Raw genomic sequence first — 27,613 nt, 5'->3', positions numbered from 1 at the left:
GCAAGTCACTGTAATGTTTTGAAATGAGAGTGTGGCTTTGAAGTTCCAAGAATTTTTACAGTATGTTAACAGATATTCAGGGACAAAGGATTAGAGAAAATCTTTGGGGAATCTATTGCCGATCTAAGACTAGATGATATTTATTGCCATTTCCCTTAGAAAGGTTAATAATTAATAGCAGATAACTTATGAAATGATCAAGCTAAAAAATCTGCTTTAAAATATTTCAATCAATGTATAATGCAGACATATAGAACTTCTCTTTGACTTCACTATGAAAGCAGTATTTGCGTCTCAGTTTTTAGTACATAACTCAGTAAATTAGCAATTACATAAAATTACTGTAATCTTAAATATATTTGCATTGTCCTCACTAAATGAAACTTCTGATATACCCTCTGGAACTTCTAATGTTTTAGAAATTAAACTTAGTGGATAATTGTCACTTTTACTCATTTATAGCTTAAAATATCTTCTTTCTTTGAGATTTTCTAGCTGCTTTTCTAGTAGGATAATGCCAGATCTGCTCTGCATAAGCTCAAGGAAGAAAGTCTGCTTGATTCTTTTGTGCAATGTTACATTCAGAAATGTTCTCTAAGTCATTTTTGTGTTTCAATAGGCTGAGATCAGTTCTATACGAGAAAACAAAGACAGACTAAGTGACAGTACTACAGGTAAGATGAGGAAGCATCTGGTTTTTTTTCCTTCAACCCAACTGTTTCATGTCCATTTAAAGAGAGCAAAGGCCAAGCGGGGGTACTGTGTAAAAAGGTCACGAGCCAGCATGTCCACACAGAGCTGCCAGTAATGCACAGGCTGATGCACTCTGTACTTCAGGGTGCCTTCACCTGCATTTTAAAGAGTCTCTGAATTTGAATTTTGAAAAATACATCTTTATTTTCATTTGTCCCAAACTATATATTAGCAGTTCCTTCCATTATGAATACAGGCAAGAAGCCCCAGTGATATTAGTAGACCAGCGATTTTGTCACCAAGAGAATTCCTATCCCCTTAGTGTGACTGCAGATATCTTGAAATGCTTACAATATTGCTGCTAAAAATTACGGCAGTTATGAGACCTGCTGCCAGTTCTTGTTATTGTTACCAAATAAGCTCTTAAGTTACTGTAGCCTGTATATTTTCTCTTACGCATTTAAAAACATTATTTTCAGATGAGGTCCATAGGCTTCTGCTGTCTGCTAACCACACTCTTTGCAGCTGAGCAGCACATGATTTCATGAAGGGAGAACCCACCATGCCACCTCCATGACTGTCCCCATCTAACTTTCCTACTGTGGATTTTAAGTAGACACACGCAAAGACAAGAATGTTCATGAAATCATATGTAATCGTATTGCCTTTATGATCATAGGATTTAATGCATTGTGTCTGTTAAAGAGTGCCTCCTAAGAATAATTTACCCTCTAAGAATGTAATATAGTATCTTTAGAATCCACTTAAAATGTGGAAAAAATTATTTCAAAGGTCCATTTTTGCTCTAGCATTCAGTGTCTTAATCTGTTGTATATTTCATAGGTGTTTGGAGCCTTTAATTTGTAGAACTTAGAAATATTTTTTATGTGTGTATGTATGTATGTGTTTATTTATTTTAGAGATGGGGTCTTACTGTATTGCCCAGGCTGGTCTCAAGCTCCTGAGCTCAAGTGATCCTCCCACCTTGGCCTCCCATAGTGCTGGGATTATAGGCATGAGCCACCACACATGGCCCTAGAAACATTAAACTTTCTAATTCCTGGCAGAGATCAGTGTTGATATAACTAAACAAATGTTACATTGGGTACTTCAAAAAACATTCACTGTATCTTAGAAATAGCCTTTATTTCTTAGAATTTTATTTATGCTCCCAATTCCCTAGTTCATTTCACACTCACCAGACTTCATGTCAGGGAAACTCAGAAAGCTGGGATTTAGGCATCAGACTTATGATGAGAAGCAAGGATTTCTATGAAGAAAGGCCATTTTGCATCCTTCCAAGTTAAGATTAAAGTTTTCATCTTTGCATTACATGACTGTGAGAAAATAAAAAGCAGATCAGTGCTTTTCAAAGTGTGGGTAAAGTATGTACTAGTTATAATAATTAGGGAGTTTGAGCAGGGCATGGTGGCCCACACCTGTAATCCCAGCACTTTGGGAGGCCGAGGTGGGCAGATCACCTGAGGTCAGGAGTTCGAGACCAGCCTGGCCAACATGGCAAAACCCCGTCTCTATTAAAAATACAAAAATTAGCTATTACATAAAATTATTGAGATTTTATGTAGTAGTTCATTATTGAGCATACCTGTAGTCCCAGCTACTTGGGAGGCTGATGCAGGAGAATCGCTTGAATCTGGGAGGCAGAGGTTGCAGTGAGCCGAGATCGTGCCACCGCTCTCCAGCTTGGGTGACAGAGCAACATTCCACCTCCAGAAGTAATAAAATATAAAGCTTGGACGAGAAATTCACACAGTTACTTCACTAAGCACATTGTTTTGTCCAGCTGACATATTTTTTGTAGGACTTTCTAGATGAAGGAAGCAGTACATTGCATTGCCTTCTGGAGGAAGTTTGCCGTCTCAGTGAGCACCTTGAATAGCACTCCTTAAGTTGTAATTTCAGCATGATAATCAGTAGGATGTCAGAAAGTTGTGGTTACCAACAGGGATTAATGTGGGATTCAGAGAAGACAGTTTCATGCTAGAGTGGTCATTGAATGCTTCAAGTACTGGGCAAAGTTTGACATGATGCCTAAGAATTCTCTAGGCAGAGAGATTCTGCGGGGCGATCCTGTGGATAAAGAATGAAAGAATCAGCCATGTGTTGAGAATGTAGAGTGTGTGATGGGAACCATGAATCTCAGGAAAACCGGAATCTAGAAAAGTAGCAGCGTCATGAACCTGAAGAAGTAGACTGGGGCCAAATCATAGCGGTCTGAACCCAGATAAAGGAATCTGAAAATTATTTTTGGAGGGAAAATAATGAAAGCACTTGACCCAAAGGAATGACCCAATCAAGGTATGTTTTAGGAAGACTGGTCTGACGTTGCTGTGCAGGGTACAGTTTCACTGGGAAGAGGAGAGGGGCAGAGATTTGTTGGGAAGCTGTTTGCAGGGTTTCCAAGTAAAGTGATAGAGTCTGAATTACGGTAATGGTGGTAGGGGCAAAGAAATAAACCAGATTCCAGAGACATTTCTAAAACAGTTCCCAGAATTGAGACTTATAAGGCACAGGGAAGAACCAAAAACAACTAGATGTGACACTTAGGCAAATGAATAGGAAATATATGACCAAATCCATCAATTTTCAGAATTGCCTTGTATACACATGTATCCAGTATTGTGCTAGCAATCCACAGTAAGGAAACCCCAGTACATGCAAATTTTAGTTCATCCGTCCAGTTGCTAGGGCGTTTTATAGTTAGGACCAGGAAGAAGAACTGGATTAGGCTAGCAAGTGAATTTGTCTCAGGATAGAGAAATAAGAGTTTAATTGTTTTAAGTTATTTTAAATGTCTTTCTCTTTCCCAAGGTGCTGATAGCTTATTGGATATAAGTTCTGAAGCTGACCAACAAGATCTTCTTGCCCTATTGCAAGCAAAAGTTGCTTCCCTTACCTTACACAATAAGGAGTTACAAGATAAATTACAGGTATATAAATAGATTGCTGTCATGGACTATTCTGTAGAGTCAAGCTCTTGGTCTTTTCAGTAGTCAGATGTATTTTGTTTTAAATGTGTACATCAGTTTCTTTTTAAATATTAGCTTTAAGTATCTTATAGTTTCAGATTATTCGTTTCATGAGAGTGTTATTCATTAACTCTTTCTGTAAATTATTCAACTGGTAAATTATATATGATTATATACATAGTATGATCAGTATTAAAAATTCTATATGTTTAATTATATAAATAAATGTAAACAAAATTTATAGAAAAATTCTATATAAAATATACTATATACATAGAATGATACGTATAATTTTATATATAAAATTTTATATTTTGATTTTATATATACATTAAAATTTTATGTTTTAAATTATATGTGTGTATGTGTACATATATATATAATATTATCCATTCATTTAGTAAAGTTGATCACTTAACAGGTTTAAGAGCTTGATAAGAAATGGCTGTACCAAAAAATAAGAAGAAGAAATAGCTGTACTATATATCCATTACCCCTCTTGATAAGCAGAATGATAAAAGAAATGAAGTAAAATTTTGAATCAGAGGCTTTGTAAACAATGTTATTGTTTTCAAAGTGACACAAATCATCTGTCCCAATAGAACCCAAAGCAAGCTTTGTGTCATTAGTCCCACTCATGTCCCAGACCATCTTTTTTCATGGCATGAGAATACACAGGCAAAGTGATCATGCTACTCTCCCATATCAAAGTTGCAGATTTACTCCTCTCATTCTAGTTGCTGGCTTAGCTAACCACCCCTTTGGTATTATTTAATTCTTGCTTTTTTTCCTAGGCCAAATCACCCAAGGAGGCAGAAGCAGACCTAAGCTTTGACTCATATCATTCCACCCAAACTGACTTGGGCTCATCCCTGGGAAAACCTGGTGAAACCTCTCCCCCAGACTCCAAATCATCTCCACCTGTCTTAATACATGATTTAGGTAAATCCACGACTGACAGTGACGTCAGAATTCAGCAACTGCAAGAGATTTTGCAAGATTTACAGAAGAGATTAGAGAGCTCTGAAGCAGAGAGAAAACAGCTACAGGTTGAACTCCAGTCCCGAAGGGCAGAACTGGTATGCTTAAACAACACTGAGATTTCCGAGAACAGCTCTGACCTCAGCCAGAAACTTAAAGAAACTCAGAGCAAATACGAGGAGGCTATGAAAGAAGTCCTTAGTGTGCAGAAGCAGATGAAACTGGGTCTTGTCTCGCCTGAGAGCATGGATAATTATTCACATCTCCACGAGCTGAGGGTCACGGAAGAGGAAATAAATGTGCTCAAGCAGGATCTGCAGAATGCATTAGAAGAAAGTGAAAGAAATAAAGAGAAAGTAAGAGAGTTAGAGGAAAAGCTGGTAGAGAGGGAGAAAGGTACAGTGATTAAGCCACCTGTGGAAGAGTACGAGGAAATGAAAAGTTCATATTGCTCTGTTATTGAGAACATGAATAAGGAGAAAGCATTTTTGTTTGAGAAATACCAAGAGGCCCAAGAAGAAATCATGAAATTAAAAGATACACTAAAAAGTCAGATGACACAGGAAGCCAGTGATGAAGCTGAGGACATGAAAGAAGCCATGAATAGGATGATAGATGAACTCAACAAACAGGTGAGCGAGCTGTCACAGCTGTACAAAGAAGCCCAGGCTGAACTGGAGGATTACAGGAAGAGGAAATCTCTAGAGGATATCACAGCTGAATATATCCATAAAGCAGAGCATGAGAAACTGATGCAATTGACAAACGTGTCCAGGGCTAAAGCAGAAGATGCACTGTCCGAAATGAAGTCTCAGTATTCAAAAGTGTTGAACGAGTTGACCCAGCTCAAACAACTGGTCGATGCACAGAAAGAGAACTCTGTCTCTATCACAGAACATTTGCAAGTGATAACCACGCTGCGGACTGCAGCAAAAGAGATGGAAGAAAAAATAAGCAATCTTAAGGAACACCTTGCAAGCAAGGAAGTGGAAGTAGCAAAGCTGGAGAAACAACTCTTAGAAGAGAAAGCTGCTATGACTGATGCAATGGTACCCCGGTCTTCCTATGAAAAGCTCCAGTCATCCTTAGAGAGTGAAGTGAGTGTGTTGGCATCGAAATTAAAGGAATCAGTGAAAGAGAAAGAGAAGGTCCATTCAGAGGTTGCCCAGATTAGAAGTGAGGTCTCACAGGTGAAAAGAGAAAAGGAAAATATTCAGACTCTCTTGAAATCCAAAGAGCAAGAAGTAAATGAACTTCTGCAAAAATTCCAGCAAGCTCAGGAAGAACTTGCAGAAATGAAAAGATATTCTGAGAGCTCTTCAAAACTGGAGGAAGATAAGGATAAAAAGGTTGGTGAAACTGCATTGCTGTTGGGTTTCTAGCAATAAGTCTTAGTCTCTTTGGCTTTTACTATATTAAATACTTCTAGTGTTGGCACTAAACTGGAGTGAATGCTCAGAGACTCTGCACATGAACTTTATCTGTCCCCAAAGCCACATTAAGAATAGTTTGTTGGATTGGCCAGATGTGGTGGCTCACGCCTATAATCCCAGCACTTTGGGAGGCTGAGGTGGGCAGATCACTTGAGGTCAGGAGTTTGAGACCATCCTGGCCAACATGGTGAAACCACATCTCTACTAAAAATACAAAAGTTAGCTGGGCGTGGTGGTACATGCCTGTAATCCCAGCTACTAGGGAGGCTGAGGCAGGAGAATCACTTGAACTCAAGAGGTGGAGGTTGCAGTGAGCCAAGATCAGGCCACTGCACTCCAGCCTGGGCAACAGAGTAAGACTTCATCTCAAAAAAAAAAAAGAATAGTTTGTTGGGTATTTATATTTTAAAAACACATCTGCTGGGCATAGTGGCTCACTCCTCTAATTCCAGCAGTTTGGGAGGCCATAATGGGAGGATGGCTTGAGACCAGCCTCAGCAACATAGTGAGACCCCATGTGTACAAAAAATTTAAAAATTAGCCAGGCATGGTGGTGCGAGCATGTAGTCCCAGCCACTTAAGAGACTAAGGCAGGAAAATCACTAGAGCGCTAGAAGTCAAGGTTGTCATGAGCCATATCAACGCCACTGCACTCTAACCTGGGCAACAGAGTAAGACCCTGCCTCAAAAAATAATAAATAAGCAAACATCAATCTTTGGCCACTTCTCCTTATACTAAAGCATTTTCACATATGTGATGCATATTTGTCCTTCAAAAATCATTTTACAGAAGCTTTAGCAGTGTTGGGGATCAGAAGTGAACTTGCAAACTGAAAAGTATTTGTGATCCACCTCAAACTTCAAGTTATTTTTTTGAATTCAGAACAGATTCCTCCATAATGTGAAACTAAAATACTCCTAGACTTAATCCTGCTTCCCTAAGGTCCATCAGCTTCCCCTCAAGTCAGCGTAAAAGCTACCCTCGCCGGCCCCTCCTTTGACAGGTATATAGGAGAGGAAGAGGAATGTGGCGACCCAGCAGTTTAAGATGGCACTGGACACAGGAGATGGTGCTGATCATGCTGCTGGAGGAAGGAGGGAAGCAAAGGGAAAGTTCGCGGGGATGGTTCCACACCTCAATCAGCTCTGCATCTCTAGTCCCCTGTCTCAGAGGTTCCGAATGGCATTCATTAGAGACTACTTATCTTTATTCTTTTGTAATGAGTGTTTCAAAAGAGCTTTACCAGCCAGAGAAACAGGGATTAGCGAGTGGTGGGGTACGGTGGGGAGTTACTTGTGTTTACTTTAAAGAAAGATGTCCAGAGATAGCAGGCTTCCTAGGCCTTATTCCTGATCGCCCATGTCAGCGGTATTGGATGAAATATAGCTGTCTCCAAATAAAGCCTAAAATCCTAATTCTGATTTTTTTTTCAATCATACCCCTTTTAAAATAGGAAACCAACATCACAGCTTTTGTTACCACCATCACCAAAACATAATATGTAATTCAAGGGCCTTTATCTGAACCTAATGGATGCGGTGGGCTTTGTTAGTTTGCCTGATTTTGTTATCTGTTTCATTTTATGAGTTTTTTTATTTAAATGTATTAAAAGGGAATTGTTCCAAAGTCTTAAGTCCCAGAGACCAAAAGAGATGACTGTGTTTGAGGCTTAGAAATATATGAAATTTTGCTTTGCAGACAGTTACTGCCTGTTAATACCATTTTCCTTTGTTCCTAGATAAACGAGATGTCAAAGGAAGTCACCAAATTGAAGGAGGCCCTGAACAGCCTCTCCCAGCTCTCCTACTCAACAAGCTCATCCAAAAGGCAGAGTCAGCAGCTGGAGGCACTGCAGCAGCAAGTCAAACAGCTCCAGAACCAGCTGGCGGTGAGCGGGCTTGCTTCTGCTGCCTGGTTTGGGGTGGAGGGCCTGGCAGATTCCGTACCATCTCAGCTGCTAGGGCAAGTGGGCATGAACAAAAAGATTCCCAGCCCAAAGGAATGTACTTCAATGAGCAGTTGACTGATTTCTTCAGTGAGGGCAAAAGAGGAAGCCACTGGTGGAATTCTCAGTCGTTATCAGCAATGCAATGGATCAGATATTCACTGCGAAGGAAAGAACCGACAGGACAGTGGGAGGAGACTACGTGCTCACTCATACCCTTTTTGCCCCTTCTCCTTTTTCTGCAACATTCCCCATCTCTGGCAGTGGCAAGAGCTTTTTCTTGTTAGGGGCCAGGATCTCTAGCAGTTGCATCTCTATATATCTGAAGCTGCTTCTTGGCCCCTCTCCTTATTTCACCCAGGAAAGCCCTTCCTTATCTAAATTGGTTTCCTGGGTCCACTGTAACAAATCACCACAAATTTGTTTAAAACAACATGAGTGAATTATTTTATAGTTGCATTGAACAGAAGTCCAAAATCGCTTTCACTGGACTAACTTCAAGTTGTTGGCAGGGCTGGTTCCTCGCCTTTTCCAGTTACCAGAGGCCGCCTGCATTCCGTGGCTCATGGCCCCTTCCTCCATCTTCGAGGCACATCACTCCAGCATCTGCTCAGTCTTCCCATCTCCTCCTTCAGCCTTTGATTTTCTTGCCTCCCTCTTATAAGGACCCTTGTGATTACACCTAAAGCCCACCTAGATAATCCACGATAATCTCCCTCTCCATTTCAAAACCCTTAATTTCATCTGCAAGATGCCTTTTGCCATATAAAGTAACATTCACAGGTTCTGGGAATTAGGATGTGGACATCTTTCGAGAGCCATTATTTAGCTTACCACAGTATCTGTTAAGGTTTGAGTTGGCATGGGTACATTACGTTTTCTACCTAAAATCCAGAGTTAGTCTGTCCTGGACTGTCTCTAGCTTCCATATACAAACAGAACATGGATTTGATGATTTCTTCAGAATAGACCTAAATGTAGTGAGGTCAGGTTTCTGATAAAATGGCATTACAGACTTTTAGGTAAAGTGCTATTGGTTTATACAGTAATTCTTATAATTATGCAACATATGTTTGAGCTCTTACTATACATCAGTATTATACATGGTGCTGATGATATAAAATGAATAAGACTCAGTCCCTGCCCTCATGGAGTTTATACTCTATATAAAGTTATCAACAAAGAGACGCCCAGCATACCATGGGCATACAACAAAGGAAATGTGTCTACCCAATCTTGCTGAGTCATGAAAAGCTTCCTACGGGAGTTATACTTGTGCTGAATCTTGAAGGCCTGAGTAAGAATATGTTGTTACTCAGCAAGGACTGACACGTGGACTAGCTGGCTTTTGGGAACCTTGGTGAGAACCATTCCAGTGGAATGGGGAGGAGGGTAGAATCTGGACTGCAGTAGACTGGCTGCTAGAAAAGTGAGTAAGTAGATAGGTATCTGGTGGGGCTAAGCAGTCGCAGCAGGGGTTGGGGGAAGCCTGAAGCAAGTTTGCTGGAAAGATGGGAAGTGGTGGTTAGGGTGAGGGATGCTTTCAGTTGAGATATCAGAGGTGGTAATGACAGACGCAGGGCTACGGCCATGAGAGGAGTTGCTGAACCGAAGAGGAGCACGTTATTAAAGCTGAAGTTGAGGAACTGAGAGGTTCAGGTGTTAGATGGATCATTCACACAGATATCGAAGCCAAGCAAATGATGACAGAAGCAGGGATAGAAAGGAAGACAGATCTAAAGATAAAATCATAAATAATTGAGTAGGGATTGCTGAAAGGTGGGGAGGGAACAACACAGAGAAGTGCCAAATGTGCCTTCTTATGGTGTGAACTTAAAGGACGGGTTTTAAAGTGTCCCTTAATAACAGGAAAGATACCTCATATTCTGACACTGATGGAGGGAAGGAAGAATGGGTATTATGGACTTTTGTACACTTTTGAAGTAATCCATATATGATGGTCTCAATTTTCATGATGTTCATCATGTTCTGAGAGGACAGGCTCTTAGAACAAGAGTTTCAGAGATAAAGACCCCTGAAACAGCCACTGAGAGGAACTGGAATAATAGCTCAACAAGGAGAAATAGAAGCATCAGCGGCTGTATTGAGGAACCACTGGAGACTGGGGCCACCAGCCTCTTTGCCTCCTTGGTACACTGAGAGCTAAATAATTGAGCTCCCCAAGGATTATATAACACTGGCCATATAGTGGGTAATCAATAATTCCCTTAAAAATAATAGACTTTAAAATTAAATTGGTACATATTTGGTCATTGTAGAAAAGTTGAAAAATACAGAAAAGTCTTAACAATTTCCTATAAATAAAAATTTTCCATAATTCAATAACTCTGAGATAATCACTTTTTACATTTGATGTATTTCCTTGCAATATTTACATTTAATGTAGCTGTATTTGCATAAGTATGTGTACACATATATACACACATATATATAGACACACACACACATATATATATTTTATTTTTTCGAGACAGAGTTTTGTTCTGTCACCCATGCTGGAGTGCAGTGGCGCGACCTCGGCTCACTGCAACCTCTGCCTCCCAGGTCCAAGCGATTCCTCTGCCTCAGCATCCTGAGTAGCTGGGATTACAGGCACCGATCACTACGCCTGGCTAATTTTTGTATTTTTAGTAGAGACGGGGTTTCACCATGTTGGTCAGGCTGGTCTCGAACTCCTGACCTCAAGTGATCCACCTACCTCAGCCTCCCAAAGTGCATATATTTTTAAAACCAAATGGGATTATAATAATTCCTTTTTATACAGTTTTTTCTAGAGTTGACATACCAAGACTCTTTTCCCTAAGATTATTGACAAGTATTCAGAAATACACAAGCCAGTAAGGCCACAACAATTTTAGAAACTTCCAATGCTAGCATAAAGTGGAGGGGACCACTTGGGGGAGCATTTGACTGCAGCTTTCTCATAGTTTTTTGTTTTTGTTCTTTGAAGATCTCCTAAGCTTATTAACAATGTGAAATATTCCCTTTCTAGGAATGCAAGAAACAACACCAGGAGGTCATATCAGTTTACAGAATGCATCTTCTGTATGCTGTGCAGGTATGGTTATGCCCCTTGAAGTCTCTGGACATCCTAAAGAAATATGGCAGCAGATGTTGACAGAACTCCCATCATTTCACTAGTGGAATGAACGAGAATTAGAGGAGAATCCTTTCCACTGGAAAGCCCGAATACGCCTTTTGCATTGCTTTGGGTTCCGTGTCAGGAGCCTCATGCCCTGTTTACCAGGAACAGCCCCATCTTTCAAGGCAGGGCCTCACTCTTTCACACAGGCTGGAGTGTAATGGCATCATCTTGCCTCACTGCAGCCTCAACCCATGGGCTCAAGTGATCCTCCCACCTTAGCCTCCCAAGTAGGTGGGATTACAGGCACCCACCACCGTACCTGGCTAATTTTTGTATTTTTTGCAGAGGTGGGGCTTTGCCATGTTGCCCAGGCTGGTCTCAAACTCCTGAGCTCAAGCAATCCACCCACCTCGGCCTCCCAAAGTGCTGAGATTACAGGCGTGAGCCACCACGCCCTGCCCTCCCATCATTTATTGAGGAATGAGGGACAATGTGGTCCTCCATTGGGAGGACCGGGGCTTTATTCTCCAGCAATGCTGATCTCCTCAGAGTTACCAGTGCTGCCTTGGCTCTATGATGTTTGGTGTTCTGGCTGCTGGACTCACATTTGCAACTGAGACCCAGATAGCTTTTGCTGAGGGTTTTGGTAGACACTGCCACCTCATGTTCCAGCTGGATGAAGGCAGGACACTTTCTTTGACTCAGTTCCTCATAGAAATTTGGAAAATGATAGGGCTGACATTCCTGTGAAAGATGGGGGAAAATACCCCAGATCTTCACTGCAGTCAGCCATCTCATTCCCCAGAGAAGAAAGTCCCATGGCTTAATTTAGGTTCTAATGAGTATCTTGTGTTTGAATATCCTAGGGCCAGATGGATGAAGATGTCCAGAAAGTACTGAAGCAAATCCTTACCATGTGTAAAAACCAGTCTCAAAAGAAGTAAAGTGGATTCCTTGGCAGGACACTGCCCCCCTTGTCATCCGTCTTTGTGTTAGATCCAGAGTTGTTGGCAGCCGCTGCCATTGTTCTCATGTGTGGTATGCACTGTGGCCTAGCGTAGCTTCTTCCCTTTCCAAAGGTTTCTGAGGACTTGTCCCAGGAGAAGACTGCCTGCCTCAGAACTACTTAGAGACTTCAAACCAGCAGAGGTGAAAGTTCCTGTCATCCCTTCAGATTCCAGAGCTGGGATCAGCCACGCCCAGAGGTCTGGTCCTGATGCTGGCAGGGGGGCCCCCTCCTTCATACCTGACCCGCTGAGTGGCTTCATCACCACCGAGTGATGTACTGAGGCCTCCTGCAGTGAATATGCTCCTTCCATTGCTGTACTTGGGCAGTGCCATTCAGCACATGAGAGCTCTTTTTGCCTTTGGCTTTCAATTCCAAAACATGATTTAATTTCTAACTAAATTAGTATGGCACTAGTTATGAAGTGTCTGCTTAAAACCCTTTATCATGGTATCGTGTGGATTTAAAAACTCTAATTCCATGTTTTCTTCCCATCTGCCTTATATATCTTATCACTGTGCTTATCAATATTCAGTTTGATGAGCGCTATTAACTAAAATATGAAACTTAAAAACAAAAGCAAGTTGTCCTTAAAAGTTCTTTTTTTTAAGTAAATTGTTGACATATTGCAAATTTTCTATGCAAACTTGCCTCCTGCTGTTATCCGTGAAGCTCAGGAAATCCAAACATTTGTGTTTCAACAAGGGACAGTAAACTGTGTTTACAGCCAAAAGAAATGCCTCATAGTTCTTAACCTCAATTTTTGTAAAAGTATTTTTTTCTCTGTAATATTTTTATTGGCTCATAAAGATGTTTTCATATCTAAACCCCTAAATAAGTGAAATTACAGATTATATTAACAAAATACTTTTTAGGTAGCCATGCTTGAGACTTTTTAAAAATGTAACTTTTTCCTTAAAGTTTTCAGCTATAGCAAAAGGTAGTTATGTATGCCAGACCTTCTATGAGCTGCCACCAACACCCCTAGAACTTTCAGCCATGGTGTCTTCAGAACTGTAGCGCATTTCTGAATCTAGCAAATCCTCTTTTTACCCGTTGAATGTTTTTGAATGCCCTGACTCTACCAGCGCCCATAAATGATCTCTGGAAGGACTGTTAGTAACAATCTGTTTTTCAACTTTGAAGCTAAAAACCCTGATATGGTAATATTATGGTGCATAGCAGAGGTCTCGGGAAAAAATATTTCTGTTCACTTTACTTTCAGGTTCAAAATGTTTCTAACATGCTTGCAGCTTCCCTTATGGCATTAGTCTCGTTGAGGGAGAGAGACAGAATCCAGGACTTTCCAAAGTATTTAACGGAAAGCAGGGCCGGCTCTGACAGGGCCCACGTCCCACAGGGCTGCCTGGGCTCAGTGGGTGCTTGGCTGTGCTGGATGATATGTTGATCTGTATTGGATGAGGACCAATGACAGCAAAGCAAAAATGGCTTTAAAGCTTGGTGTTACTTTTCTTAAGTTGTTTAATTATAGTTAAGCAATTTCAAAAATGCTCCAAAGAAATGTGAAAGGACCTTTTGTCACAGCACTTCAGAAAATACAAAACAGCCCCTTCTGCCCCCGCACAGAAATGCTGCAGAGTATATAAAACTTGAGACATTTTTGTAGGATGCCTGACGAGGTGTAGCCTTTTATCTTGTTTCCGGATGCGTATTTATTACGAGTACTCTGGTTAAATATTGAAAAGTTATATGCTGTAGTTTAGTATTTTGTCTTTGTAATTTACAGAAGTTATTGGAGAAAATAATAAACTTGTTTCATTTTGCACTTCTGGTGTTGATTTTTGGTGTATTCAGAAGCATCTCTGTGTGGCTTCTGAAGATCAGTTCAACAGCATTTCAGTGTGATGGGTTTTCTAGGCTGTGCTGTGCTCAGCTGGTGTGAGTTATCCGCACTGTTCCACACAAAGTCTCACATCATTTCCTTTTCCCAGCTCTTGGATTCACCCTGAGCTCTGCCCCGAGTATCAGCCACTTTGGGGCAGTTGAATCACAGTCGTTTAATCCACAATTCCTCTCATTTAATCTGCAGTCTTTTTAACTGTTTGGAAGCCTCCACTGGATTGTTTTCCCTCTTGCTTCTTGCTTTTTTTGAAAAAGTAAAACATACACACAGTAAAAAAAAAAAAAAAAAAAAAATCCAAATACATTTTCCTGCCCCATTACAAAGATAATTCAATTCATTCCTGACAAAACTCTTGTCAGGTGAATTCTGGCAAGGTTAAAATCATAATTAAAATGACATGAAATAGGTACAATTACTTAAGGAGTTAGCATTGTTTCTCATACTCCAATGTTAGAAGGCCATTTCCCTTCACTTACAACATGATTCCACCACCTCTACTTCAGTTTCATTGTGCCTTCCTATTATACACTGAAACTTTATTTCAAAGAAAGCATGTGTGTGATACCCAATTGAACCTTTTATTTCAATTGTGGCCAACCAGACAACTCAGAAGGTGACTTCGTGGGGACACTCAGCTGGGGAGGAAACTGAGATAAACCCAAACCAGTCATCTCTGATGGACAGAAACGCTTCATAAGGCAAAGTCAGGATATGAAAAGAAACTCTCCTGCCTCCACAATTAGATAGCAGCTGAGACTGTAGGACAAGTGAAAGGAACCACAGGTAAATCTTTCTCTTACTCCCCAATCCTTAGTGCATCTCCCCAGAAGCAACATCTAGTAAGCTTCTTCGATGACCTGAGACATTCTCTGTCTATATGTACATGTAGGCATGTATTTTTCTTTCTTCTTTAAATATCTTGGAGATTATTCTCTGTCAGCATACACATCTCATTCTTTTTAACTGCTGAATAAAATTTCATAAGTATGGTTGTGCTATATTTTATCTTGATAATTCCACATTATGGACATTTAATTGCTTCTAGTATTGCAGCTACAACAATAATACAATGACTATCCTATGTATGTTTGTATGTCTTTACACGTGTAAGGATTTTTTGAATTTTCAAATTGCTCACTTTTACATTAGCTTCCATCAAGATATGATATGGGCAGGAAAAAAATGAATAGAATATTGTTCATATCATCACATTGAGAAAGAATGGCCTTTCCCTTCATGTTGGTTAATAATAATGAGTCATTAATTTGTTTTCCTTACATACACTTCAAGACAAATGCCAAAGCCTTTAGTAATTAAACCCACCCATCTTAAGATAAATACGTGATACGCTGTGAGGGGAAAACACTCCCTGAACATGTCAAAGCACAACCTTTTGCAATATGGCATAACAAGAATATTGGGTGCTGACAATAGCAGAAATATTATCCAACAAAGATGGGGGTCATTTTTTGAGCAAAATTAAGAGGCAGACTGCAAGGCCAAGAGTGAGCTGGAAAAAGCCACAGACCAAGGAACCAGGGCATTCACAAGAGTAGCAATTTCTGTTCACCAGATCAGGGCAGAGATTTGTCAAGCATTATGGGAGTGTGTGACATATTTGAGAAACAAAAGAAGAAGGGCTCAGTGAGCCACAGGAGCTGGGCAAGGGAACAATCAATATGGGTTCCAGTAGATGGAAAGGCTTCTTTGAGGAGTAAAGCCCCCACGAGGTGAGTAGGAGGAAAGCAAAGAGATATTCCTGCATACTTACTATAAAGCAGGCTCTAAAAATGGGAAGAAACAGCATATTCAAGAATCATAACTGGATGTACCAGATTATACAGTGGAGGATACATAAGAGTATTAGTCCATTTTCACGCTGCTGATAAAAACATACCCAAGACTGGGCAATTTACAAAAGAAAGGTTTCATAGACTTACAGTTCCACATGGCTAGGGAGGCCTCTCAGTCATAGTAGAAGGCAAGGAGGAGCAAGTCACGTCTTAAATGGATGGCAGCAGGCAAAGAGAGAGCTTGTGGAGGGAAAGTCCTGTTTTTAAAACCATCAGATCTCGTAAGACTTATCCACAATCACAAGAACAGCATGGGAAAGACCCACCCTCATGATTCAATTATCTCCCACCAGGTTCCCCCAACAACACGTGGGAATTCAAGATGAGATTTGGGTAGGGACACAGCCAAACCACATCAGTAAGGGACAGAAAGGAGCAGGACACAGTCCAATGATATAAGCTGCTAACAGCCAGGAGAAGCGGGCTCCTTATGTGTCACCTCCATATGTTTTTAAAGCCATGCATTTAAGTTACACACTCTAGTAAGCAGAATAAGTCCTCCCAAAGACGTCCATGTCCTAATCCTCAGAACCTGTGAATTCGTTAGCTGTGAATCTAACCTGTGAATAAGTTACATGACAAGGAGGAATTAAGGTTGCTGATAGAATGAAGGCTGCTAATCTGCTGACCTTTAAATAAGATTATCCAGGTGGGCCCAGTATAACAAGAAGTGTCTTTTAAAATGGAAAGAAGGGTCAGAGATTTGAAGATGCTGCATTGCTGCTGGCTGTGAAGATGAAGAGAACAAATCGAGGAATGCAGGCAAGCTCTAGAGGCTGGAAAAGGTTAAGAAAAAATTTTCTCCTTGAGCTCCCAGAAGGAGCCACCCTTGCAGACATCTTGTCTTTAGCCCAGTGACACCCATTTCAGACTTTCAACCTCCAGAATTATACAATAATAAAGTTGTGGTTTGTTAAGCCACTGAGTTTGTGGTGACTTATTATAGCAACAATAGGAAACTGATGCGCACAGGTAGGCCAGAATCTCTTCTAGTGGAGTTCCTAAAGGTCATTTGTAGTTTATTAAATGTTTTTGTGCTGAATGCTAAAGGCTCAATGATAACAGCTCCTGCTCACAAGGAGCTCATAGCTGGCCAAACAGGGCCTGGTATCTAGCAGGTATTCTGTATTCACTGAGTGGGTAGATGAATATTTAGACGGATGGATTGCCTAAAAGGCCCTCCATGACCCAGTGCCCCACTACTTTACTGGAACAGTCTTTTGTCTCCTTCCTCCTCATTCCTACTGCCCTTTGCTGTTCTTTGACCCCATTAAACTTGCTCCTACCTCAGGGCTTTTGCACTTGCTGTTAACATCTTAGAATGTTCTAGATATTTGCCCAATTTGTTGCACGATTTGAGGTCTCTTCTCAGTGTCATCTTGTCAGAGAGGCCCTGTTTAACCATACTATGTAAGATAGCACACCCCTCCCGCCATGGCCACATCACCTTCTATATCCCTCACTTGGTTTTATTTTTCTCCATAACTGTTTATCACGTTTTCTTTTTCTTTTCCTTTTTTTTTTTTTTTTTTTTTTTTGAGATGGAGTCTTGCTCTTGTCACCCAGGCTGGAGTGCAATGGAATAATCTCGGTTCACTGCAACCTCTGCCTCCCAGGTTCAAGCGATTCTCCTGCCTCAGCCTCCCGAGTAGCTGGGATTACAGGTACCTGCCACCACGCCCAGCTAATTTTTTACTTTTAGTAGAGACCAGGTTTCGCCATGTTGGCCAGGCTGGTCTTGAACTCCTGACCTTGTGATCCACCTGTCTCGGCCTCCCAAAGTGCTGGGATTACAGGCATGAGCCACCACACCTGGCCCACTTTTTCTTAAGGCGACTCATCTGGCTAAGGAAGTGAGTGAGTCCTGAATTCTAGCCCACTCTCTGTTCCCAAAGCTGTACTCCTTAGCAGCGGTCTGAGTCTGGCTGGAAGAAGAGGCTTTTCCCAAATTCATACAATGTTGCTGCATACTTCCTAAGCCTTATGCCTTTTTGTAACTTGCAGAGACACTATTGTTTACTAGCAGCTGTGTTTTTCTTCATCTAGTAGAACAGAAATTCCTGGAAAGCAAAATCATTCTTATTGTTCACTTTTGCTTTCCTACTGCTTAGAACATTATCAGGCACAGAGTAGGTATTCCACAAAGATTTTTGTCTGGGTGGAAGGACAGATGTATGGAGACTGGAGAAACTTGCAAACAAACAGAAATGCCAGTACAATGTGAGAATCATGATGAGCTTGTGGACAGGATACTGCGGGAGTTCAGAAGCAAGGCATCTAACCCTCCCTTGAGAGGCCATAACAATGTGTTCCAAGAGAAAGTTTATTTGGATTTCCTCCCCTTAAATTCACAGTTCCTGGAGATAGAATAGTTTGGAGATAATATTTGATTTGGGGTTGTAAGAGCCTAGAAAACCCTCCAGACTGCTTCCTCTATGCAATTTCTGCAATAGCAATACTTGCCACCTCTACCTCCAGATCAGGGGAGAGAATGTGAATACACACAGTGGAAAAGCACTATCCACTTCGATTAGTGGGATTCCATTCCAGAGTTAGTGAACAAACCTAAAAGTGTATATACTACAACTAAAGCTTACATTTGGGGGACAGGGTTAACGTGGCAAGGAAAGAAAATACCACAGAACTTCAAGAGTCTTCAAAGTTCTGGCTGGACGGTGGCTCACACCTGTAATCTCAGCACTTCGGGAGGCCGAGGCAGGCAGATCACCTGAGGTCAGGAGTTCGAGACCAGCCTGGCCAACATAGTGAAACCCTGTCTCTACTAAAAATACAAAAACTAGCCAGACGGTAGTGGCACAGGTACTGGCCTGTGATTCCAGCTACTTGGGAGGCTGAGGCAAGAGAATTGCTTGAATGCGGGAGGGAGGTGGAGGTTGCAGTGAGCCAAGATCACACCACTGCACTCCAACCTGGGCCACAGAGTGAGACTTCGTCTCAAAAAAAAAAAAAAAAAAGTCATCAAAGTTTTTTTATTTTGATTTATAATTTTTACAGATGCAGGCAACGTGCTTCTGGTCAGAGCTAATGAAATGGAGGCCGAATCACAGCGTTAGCTTCAGGAATGGGAATTCAGTGTCTGTTCTGGTTCCACTTCCCTTCACAATTATCAGCAAAAGCAAAAGTTTAGAAGAGAGACATTACCGTTAATATACTTAGAAACAATCCCATAGCCACTTCCCACAATGAAAGAACACTAAAACCTTTCCATTTGATGACCAACTTAACAAGGGGTGAGAGAAATAAATGTTGGAGAACAGGAAACAGTCTTCCTTTTTACTGCCATACATGTTACTGTTCATGGAGTCACAAAAATCGTTTACCCCTTACAGAAACCTGGAACCAGAAGGAGCTTCAGAAACTAAGTGGTACAAGTACTTTCACTCTATAGGCAAGAAAACTGGGACCCACACACTTGTCAGAACCAGAACCTTGACATTCTGAAATCAAGTTCATTGCTGTCATCATTGTTCCACGCTGAGAGTTTTCTTAGGAAAAACGAGGAAGTGGGGGAATCTTTCCAAAATTGTGACTATGGAGCTCGAAGGTACTGATTTAAATCTTGAGTTAACAGACCATACAGGCTTTACTTAAGAGATATGCAAGCAAACTCATTTAAATAACTCCTCCAAGCTAACCCTAGAAAGGCTTTCTTGGCAGTCTTGGATCAATGGCAATTAAACTTCCATCCTCGAGCTGGAAATAACAAACACCAAATGTATAATACCATCTGTCACATTCTCAATGTTCTCCTTGTCTCTCTACCTAGTCTGCTCTTTTCTGAAAACAACTGGGACACATTCACTCCAACTTGACTTGCCATAGGCCTAGTCTGTGACAGGTTTCATAATAACATCCTTCAACATAGCGTTGTTAAGAGCTGGCGCTGTTTGGGTATGGCCACAACTGCCTCTGCTCCTTCTGTGCATTACACACACTGTGTATTCCACACACTGTGTATTCCAGGCCAACGAAGGGGTAAGATATGGCTGCATTATTTAGGGCTAAGTGCTAAATGTGTCCGACTCCCTCGCTGAACAGCTAACCATTAGCAGATCTTAAAGTAGTTGATTTCTTAGCCTACTCACTTCCTGCAATCCGCTTTCCTAACCAGGCCTAGCTCCAATCTGACTGGGTAGAACAGACGATGCCAGCACAGTCAACAGCCATATCTAAGCCTTTCCTCTGGGGTCCACGAAAACAAAACTCCCGAGGAGCTGTGGGGGTGATCCGCAGCAAGGGATTGTCGCCGAATCCAGCCCGCACACGTCGCAGCTTTAAATAGGTAGGGTCGTGGGGCCCAGTGCTCCCTTCCATCTTTGGACGGAATGTATCTTCTCTTCCTATGCCTTCACCTCCGAGTGGTAAGGTCTCGTGAGATACAATATGCAGAGGCCAGTTTTGGGGCGAGTCGGAGGCCGTAAGCGTCTAGCCTGCGCGGACCGGAAAGCGGAGGGTGCCGTAAGCTGCTGTAGGCTCTAGCCAACAGGGACTCTCCGAACCGGAAGCGCCCCGCGTCGCTATGGCTACAGGCGCTCCCAGCAGGCCCGTAGCGTTCCGTCCCCATGGCAACGGTATTGTCTCCTTGACCGGAACCTGGGTTGCGGAAGATAAAGGGGACCTCGCAGGCTGTATAACTTCTGCGAGGCACCGCTTTGGCGCCCGGACCGAGGTCGGCCAGGATCAGGAGGCCGACGCAGCGGGAAGAAGCCGCGCAGTCGCGCTGAGGGAGCGGGGAGGCTGGTTCCGGGGCGTGGATTCCCCGCCTTGGGCAAGGTGTGCTGTGCGCACTCGCGCGTTCTCTTAGAGCCTCCGCAGCAGGGTCAGTGCTAAGCAGAGCCCGACCTGTGGCGTCAGGGCTTAACGGAGTGACCGCGGAACCACAGCAGGAAAAGAGGAGCGATTCCTACCTGAGCGGGGGACCAGAGTTTAGTGTTCAGGGCCATGCGGAACATCATAGGAACAGAGTCCGGAAGGTTGAGAGATCAGAACGCCTTGCTGTGGGCATAGTGTTTAAAGTGGAGGTTAAAAAGAGAAATTAGTGAGTCTCCCTTTCTGATTTTCGGTTAGTGGATGCTCTGGAGCCTGGGTCAGAAAGCCACTCAGGGGTCGGCGGGAATGAGTGATTTCTGGAGAGTGAAATGAGAGGCTACTTGGTGGATGTTAACGTTCAGTAAATAACTGCGTTCGATTTGGATTTGGTTTAAGCGCCTGGCATAGCCTTCCTTGAGAGTTGAATTTCACAAATACTGTATTTAGAAATCACATTTTTCGTCATGTGCTTCCGAGGTTTCCCCCATCATCTAACAGCAACAACTAAAACAGACACATGAATTTCATTTTATTGTTTTATTTTATTTTGAGATGGAGTCTCGCTCTGTCGTCCAGGCTGGAGTGCAGTGGCGGGATCTCGGCTTGCTGCGATCTCCCCCTCCCGGGTTCAAGCGATTCTCCTGCCTCAGCCTCCCGGCTGTGATGTCAAAATTCTGTGATACTTACAAACTCAGCCTCCTGGGTAGCTGGAACTACAGGCGTACACCACCACAGCGGGCTAAATTTTGTATTTTTAGTAGAGACAGGGTTTCACCATGTTGGCCAGGCTGGTCTGAAACTCCTGAACTCAGGTGATCCACCTGCTTCGGCCTCCCACAGTGCTGGGATTACAGGCGTGAGCCTCTGTACCCGCTTTGTGACCCCTTTACTAGAATCTGCTATTAATTAGTGAAATGACCCCAGCGAAAAAAAGCAGAATTAACCAACACACTGTGCTTCGTTTACCACTGAGAACTGGTTGCTTTGCTTAAATCCGTCATGCCGTCAGACCTGCAAAAACAATATCTGAGTTGAGTAGGTGACCATAGTTTTGATGACCCAGGAGCTGTAAATGTGCTTGCTTTGAGACATAAAGGCCAGGGATTTTGGAGAAGTAGAGTGGAGCTGAAATTAGGGGAAATAAATTTAACTGACATTTAATTTGGCAAATTAAAGACCGTCTGTCTTCCAGCGGTCTCCATATCTGAGTATGCGTAGTCTGTGGATTTAGGATGGGTTATATATTTGAGCAGTTTTAGTTTAATGTTAATAGCATCCCAGAGGGGGAAAATAGAACAGACACCCAGCCTTTTCTCCCAAAGCTGACCTTACCTGATTCTTGGTAGGAAGAAGATGCAAGCCAGCCCCATCCGTATCCCAACTGTTAGCAATGACATCGACTGGGATTTCTGCTTCCGTATGTAAGTATCACAGAATTTTGACATCACAGGTACTCACTGGGCTGAAACACTGGGACCTCCTGCTTAAGGCAAACCTGGGTGAGGAGCTTTGCATGAACATTATATAAAAGAGAAGGGTTCAGGGCCAGCCTGGCCAACATGGTAAAACCCCGTCTCTACTAAAAATACAGAAATTAGCTGTGCAGTAGTGGCACGCGACTGTAATCCCAGCTACTCAGGAGGCTGAGGCAGGAGAATAGCTTGAACCTGGAGGCAGAGGTTGCCGCGAGCTGAGATTGCACCACTACACTCCAGTCTGGGCAACAGAGACACTGTCTCAAAAAAAAAAAAAAAAAAGAAGGTTGTCTTTCTGTGATGTGCTTTAATAATGATTCTGCTATATTATCTGTTTGTATTTACAACCTATGCATGATAGAAGATTGCTTTTTCCTGACTTAAGGAAATTTTAGAAGTTTTTAAAATAAAAATAGATTAGTTATAACAAGATTGGCAAAGTTGTAGAGAGTTAGCTATAACAAAGTTAATGAGAAAATTAAGTTTTATGAAACAGTAAATAAAACTTTCATATTGTCTAATGCTTATTGAGCACATACTTGTACCAGGCTCTGTTCTAAGTACCTTAAACATCTTAGCTGATTTAATCCCCCCAAACCCTGTGAAGGAGGTACTGTTATTGGTACATTTTATAGATGAGTATGAATCAAAGAGATGTTAGGGAGTTTGCCCAAAGTTGCACAGCTAGTAAGTGGTATTTAAACTGGGCATTCTGACTCTAGAATCCATTCTTGTTTTGTTTTGTTTTGCTTTTAGAGACAGTCTTGCTCTGTCACCCAGGCTGGAGTGCAGTGGTGCAATTACAGCTCACTGCAGCCTTGGCCTCTTGGGCTAAAGAGATCCTCCCACCTCAGCCTCCCGAGCAGCTAGGACTACAGGCACACACCACCATAACTGGCTAATTTTTACATTTTTATAGAGATGGGTTCTCATTATGTTGCCTAGGCTGGTCTCGAACTCCTGGGCTCAAGTGATCCTGCTGCCTCAGCCTCTCAAAGTGCTGGGATTACAGGCATGAGCCACTGTGCCCAGCTAGAGTCCATTCTTTAACCATTCTCTATACCAGGGTTTCTCAATCTCTGCACTATTGACATTGGGGTTGGATAACTGTTTGTTGTGGAGGGTTGTCTTATATACTATAGGATTTTTAGCCACATCCCTGGCCACTATCCACTAGATGCCGGTAGCACTAGCTCCAGTTGTGACAAGCAAAACTGTCTCCAGACGCTGCCAGATTTCCCTTTGGGGCAAAGTCATCCTTAGTTGGGAACCATCGCTCTATACCAGTGCCATCAAATAGAAATATAACTCAAGCCACATACGTAATTTAAAATTTTCTGCTACCCATATTAAAAGGTGAAATGAAACACATGAATTTAATTTCAATACTGTATTTTCTTTATTTCAATATATACAAAATATGCAAAAATTATCAATGAAATATTTTATCTTTTTATACTCTTTAAAATACAGCACATATTTTACATTTACAGCATATCTCAATTCAGACTAGCAATATTTCATGTACTTGATGGCCACATGTGGCTAGTAGTTACCATATAGGATAGCATTTTGTTCTTTTTTTTCGAGACAGAGTTGTGGAGCACGAGATTCTGTCGCTGTTTGGGGGTCCCTATGTAACCTGCCATGATCCCTGGTAGACTGAACAAAGGAGGGGTGAATGCAGGAATAAAAGACAAGAGACAAAAGAGTATATTTGGAAGAAGAGGTCAGGGGGCACCTTGCCTCTAGTGGACAAGGGCCCTGAGCTGTACACAGCCCTCCATATTTATTAGGCAAAAGAGATGGTGAGAAGGGGGGTGGAAGAGGGGTCAGCTGCTTAGTCCAGAGTAGGCTTGCAAGACTGCATTCCTCGAACAACAGGCTCTAGATGTCACAGTAGATAACCTCAGCGCCAGGGAGTGATTGCCTCCAGCAAACCTTCTGTCAGCAGGAGCACTGGTGAGTTTGCTCACATCCTGCATTCATGATAAACAGTTTGCTGTTTGATCATATCATCTCCAGTGGAATGCTGAGTTGATCACGTCCCACTGGCCTTTGGCTCCCTGCACAGAGTCTTGCCTTGTCACCCAGGCTGGAGTGCAGTGGCATGATCTTGACTCACTGCACCGTTCGCCCCCTAGGTTCAAGCTATTCTCGTGCCTCAGCCTCCTAAGTAGCTGGGATTACGGGCTCATTGTGGAATTTTTTAGGAGACACAGAGTTCCACCATGTTGGCCAGGCTGGTCTCGAACTCCTGACCGCAAGTGATCCACGCACCTCGACCTTCCAAAGTGCTGGGATTACAGGTGTGAGCCACTGTGCCCCATCTGGATAGCATAAGTTTAAATTCATAAAATATCTTGATGTTAAGGGTTATGTGACTATAAAAACTGAAGTTCATAAAAATGTTCACAGTAAAATATCTGGGAAATAATCAGATAATTTATATTGAACGTTACTAATCAGAATTCCTATTTATGATGGTAACATATGGAATAAGTTATAAGCCTGGCAAGGCAGACCTTCCATTCAACCTCCTCTTCTTTTTATTCTGACCATCCTTTGAGATGTCTGACTGGTCAGGATTCTCCAGCCATCTTTCTCACCTTTTATAACATGACGTTCAAAGCTAATTCAGGGATTTACATTCTCAAATCATTTGTCAAGACCTCAATGTTTATCATTCCTTTGAAGTCCCTAAGGTTGAAGTTTGCTACCTTCGGTCTTACCTTAATGTTATTCAAGGCTTAACTTAAAATACTTTGGGCTTATAATTTTTAATACCCATAATTAGCAATCTGTTTAGTGACTCCAATAGATTTAACTTCTGCTCTAGGTCTGTGAAATATGCAGCTTAAGCAAAATTTTCTATTGAGGTATGATCTCTTTTTTATTTTTTAACTGCTCCATGCAGAGCAGGGCTAGCTTACAGGCAGCATGCCCAGAGTCAGCCGACTTATGATCTCTTGCCACAGATTTCCTCTCTGCTCAATAGTTTTCAAACATTCTAAAAACTGCACATTCTTTTCTCATTCATTTTTTCATCATTTAACAGGCCATTATTTGTTTTTACTGTGAGCCAGATATCAGGTTTTCAGAAACAAATGAGGCTCAGCCCCTGCCCTGGAGTTTACTTTGCCAGGAGGCAAAGAATGCTCAGAAACAAGCCAAAGAAACAACAATAAAAAAAAAAAAATCAAACAACAATAAAAAAACCCCACAGTGTACTAGCGGTTTGGGGGAAATTTTTGAAAGCCCTTTGGAGGCTGCCTTTATTGCTACTCCAGTGAAAGACTTCCAGGAGTGATGACGTCTGAGTTGCATCTTGAAGGTGGAGTATGGAATTCACCAGGCAGAGAAAAGGAAGTTTATCACCTGTCTTCTGATCAGGTCACATCGCCAACCTTCCTTGGCTGTCCCATCAAGTTAGCTTGTCTACTGAAAGCATGCTCAGCTGTGGGCAGAAGGCAAGCCTGCCTGCGCTTGGGCCTGAAGAAATGTTGCTTTCCTATCTACACAACCTGGTTTGCCCATGTGCCTCTTGATAAGTTAATTAGAATAGGACTCTAGAAGAATATTAGCATGTCATTTTTCAAACCTGGTGTAAAAGATTACACGTGGCAGTTACTTTCTTTTTGTGCTTTTCTGAATGTTCGTTTATTTAAACATTGAACATTCACTCTTTAAGCTTTTTGTGCTTTTCTGAATTTTTCTTTTATTTACACATTGAACATTCACAATTTAAGCAATCACTGGAAAAGAAAGGTAAATTTTATTTTCAAAACTACTCAGTGGCTGAACTTTTGAGTTATTGTGAGTACAAAGATGAGTCCTTTGGGAGACTTATTTATACTTAAAATTTCTGTTGTTGCTCCTAAGATCTCAAAATTCTGTTTCTTCTGTAGCACTTTACTGATTTTTCTGGCGATTTTAGGATATAGTTCTTTTTAACACAACTAAGGATATTTCTCCTCTGGCCCTGCACTTGATGTAGTATAGGGTTCCCTCACTCTCTCTGGTGGGACCCATGTCCTCTTTTCTTGGCCATCACATGTTGAAGCTTTTAAGATACGAGAAAGAAGACATGCAAAGTCTAGCCTCAAAATGTTGGTTTCCTTTCCCTTATTTCATTATATCCATTTTCTTTCCTTGTTTGGATCAGATTTTTAGAACACAGATGTTCCTGGGGATCTTCCAGTTCAACACCCTCATTTCTAGAAGCAGTCCTGTCCTGGAGCTAATGATATACTAATAGCTAACATGAAAGGAACACTTAGTAAAGGCCACACAGTGTGCTGATTTATGAGTATTATCTCATTTAATCCCATAACCTCATCAAGTAGGCATTCATATTCTCATTTTACAGAGAACTAAATTAATAACTTGGTTAGGGTCACGTGATTAGTAAGCAGTAGAGCTGCACCTCTATAACTAGGCTTCATTTGAACCACCACATTGCTGTCTTAATGCTAAGCTTTGAGGGTGACGTGAGTTTAGCTTTATTCCTTCAAGTTTATGTTAGAAAGCATGTCCCTATCCCTCAGCTGCGAGAGCTATGCCTTCAATTTTACCTTGTTTGAGATGGCAAAGGTGGTTAAATCCTGAATCCCTTCTCTCATACCTACAGGTCACAGCAAACCGAGATCCCAGCTCACCAGCAAACAGATAAGTTGTATCACACCAGTGGATGTGGAGAGAGTGAAGAGGAAACTAAAGCTAAAGAAGAGGAGAAGGCCGTAGACTGTATGTCTCATCCCAGAGAGAAATTAGCCCAATCCCAGAAGAAAGTAGCTCAGCTGATTAAGGAAAAAATGGTAAAACAAAAAACTCACAAAAATTTTGCTTCCATTTAAAAATATGTTCATGATTACAGAAGCTATGCCTTAGATGCAGATTGAAGCGTATGAAATAGAGGAAGGTGCCATCTTTCTTTGTAAGTAGGAGAAAACAAAGCAGAGCATACTTAGGTAGCCAGCCCACCTTCTGGTTCCAGTAGTGCTGGGATTTGAGTTAGATCTGCATGGTTCATTGTCTGTTCCTCCTTGGGGCATTTCTGCTCCTAGCTTTAAACTAAAAATTAGGCCAGGTGCAGTGGCTTATGCCTGTAATCCCAACACTGTGGGAAACCGAGGCAGGAGGATCTCTTGAGGCCAGCATCAGTAACATAGTGAGACCCTGTCTCTATAAAAAAATTAAAAAGCAGCCAGGCATGGTGGAGGGAGCCTGCTACTTGGGAAGCTGAGACAGGAGGATAGCTTGTACCCAGGACATTGAGGCCACAGTGAGCACATGATTGTGCCACTGCACTCCAGCCTGGGTGACAGAATGAGACCTTGTCTCTAAAAAAATAAAATAAAAATTTGAAAAACCTAAAAATTTTCATTTGGTTATTTTTGTTGCTGTTACCTTTAACTTAAAAAAAAAAAAAAAAAA

The 27,613-nt window shown here is 41.8% G+C and overlaps 2 protein-coding genes across 2 annotated transcripts in view; both read left to right on the top strand.

Moving 5' to 3' along the window:
• The window catches only part of RAI14 (retinoic acid induced 14), a 150,653-nt gene extending 136,712 nt beyond the window's left edge, over positions 1–13,941 (top strand). Inside the window, exons 12-17 of the mRNA XM_011969119.1 lie at positions 620–674; positions 3,526–3,644; positions 4,478–6,013; positions 7,837–7,986; positions 11,057–11,122; positions 12,016–13,941. Coding sequence (XP_011824509.1) covers positions 620–674; positions 3,526–3,644; positions 4,478–6,013; positions 7,837–7,986; positions 11,057–11,122; positions 12,016–12,093 — 2,004 coding nt within the window. The 3' untranslated portion in view covers positions 12,094–13,941. The remainder of the gene's footprint in view (positions 1–619; positions 675–3,525; positions 3,645–4,477; positions 6,014–7,836; positions 7,987–11,056; positions 11,123–12,015) is intronic.
• Positions 13,942–20,533: 6,592 nt separating this feature from the next.
• TTC23L (tetratricopeptide repeat domain 23-like) overlaps positions 20,534–27,613 on the top strand; it is a 78,858-nt gene continuing 71,778 nt past the window's right edge. Inside the window, exons 1-3 of the mRNA XM_011969118.1 lie at positions 20,534–20,666; positions 22,049–22,123; positions 26,808–26,994. Of these exons, the coding sequence (XP_011824508.1) occupies positions 22,056–22,123; positions 26,808–26,994 (255 nt within the window). The 5' untranslated portion in view covers positions 20,534–20,666; positions 22,049–22,055. The remainder of the gene's footprint in view (positions 20,667–22,048; positions 22,124–26,807; positions 26,995–27,613) is intronic.

This window comes from Mandrillus leucophaeus, unplaced genomic scaffold (assembly GCF_000951045.1).
Source record: "Mandrillus leucophaeus isolate KB7577 unplaced genomic scaffold, Mleu.le_1.0 Scaffold873, whole genome shotgun sequence".
Lineage (NCBI taxonomy): Eukaryota > Metazoa > Chordata > Mammalia > Primates > Cercopithecidae > Mandrillus > Mandrillus leucophaeus.
This window is presented reverse-complemented; position numbering and strand designations above follow the sequence as displayed.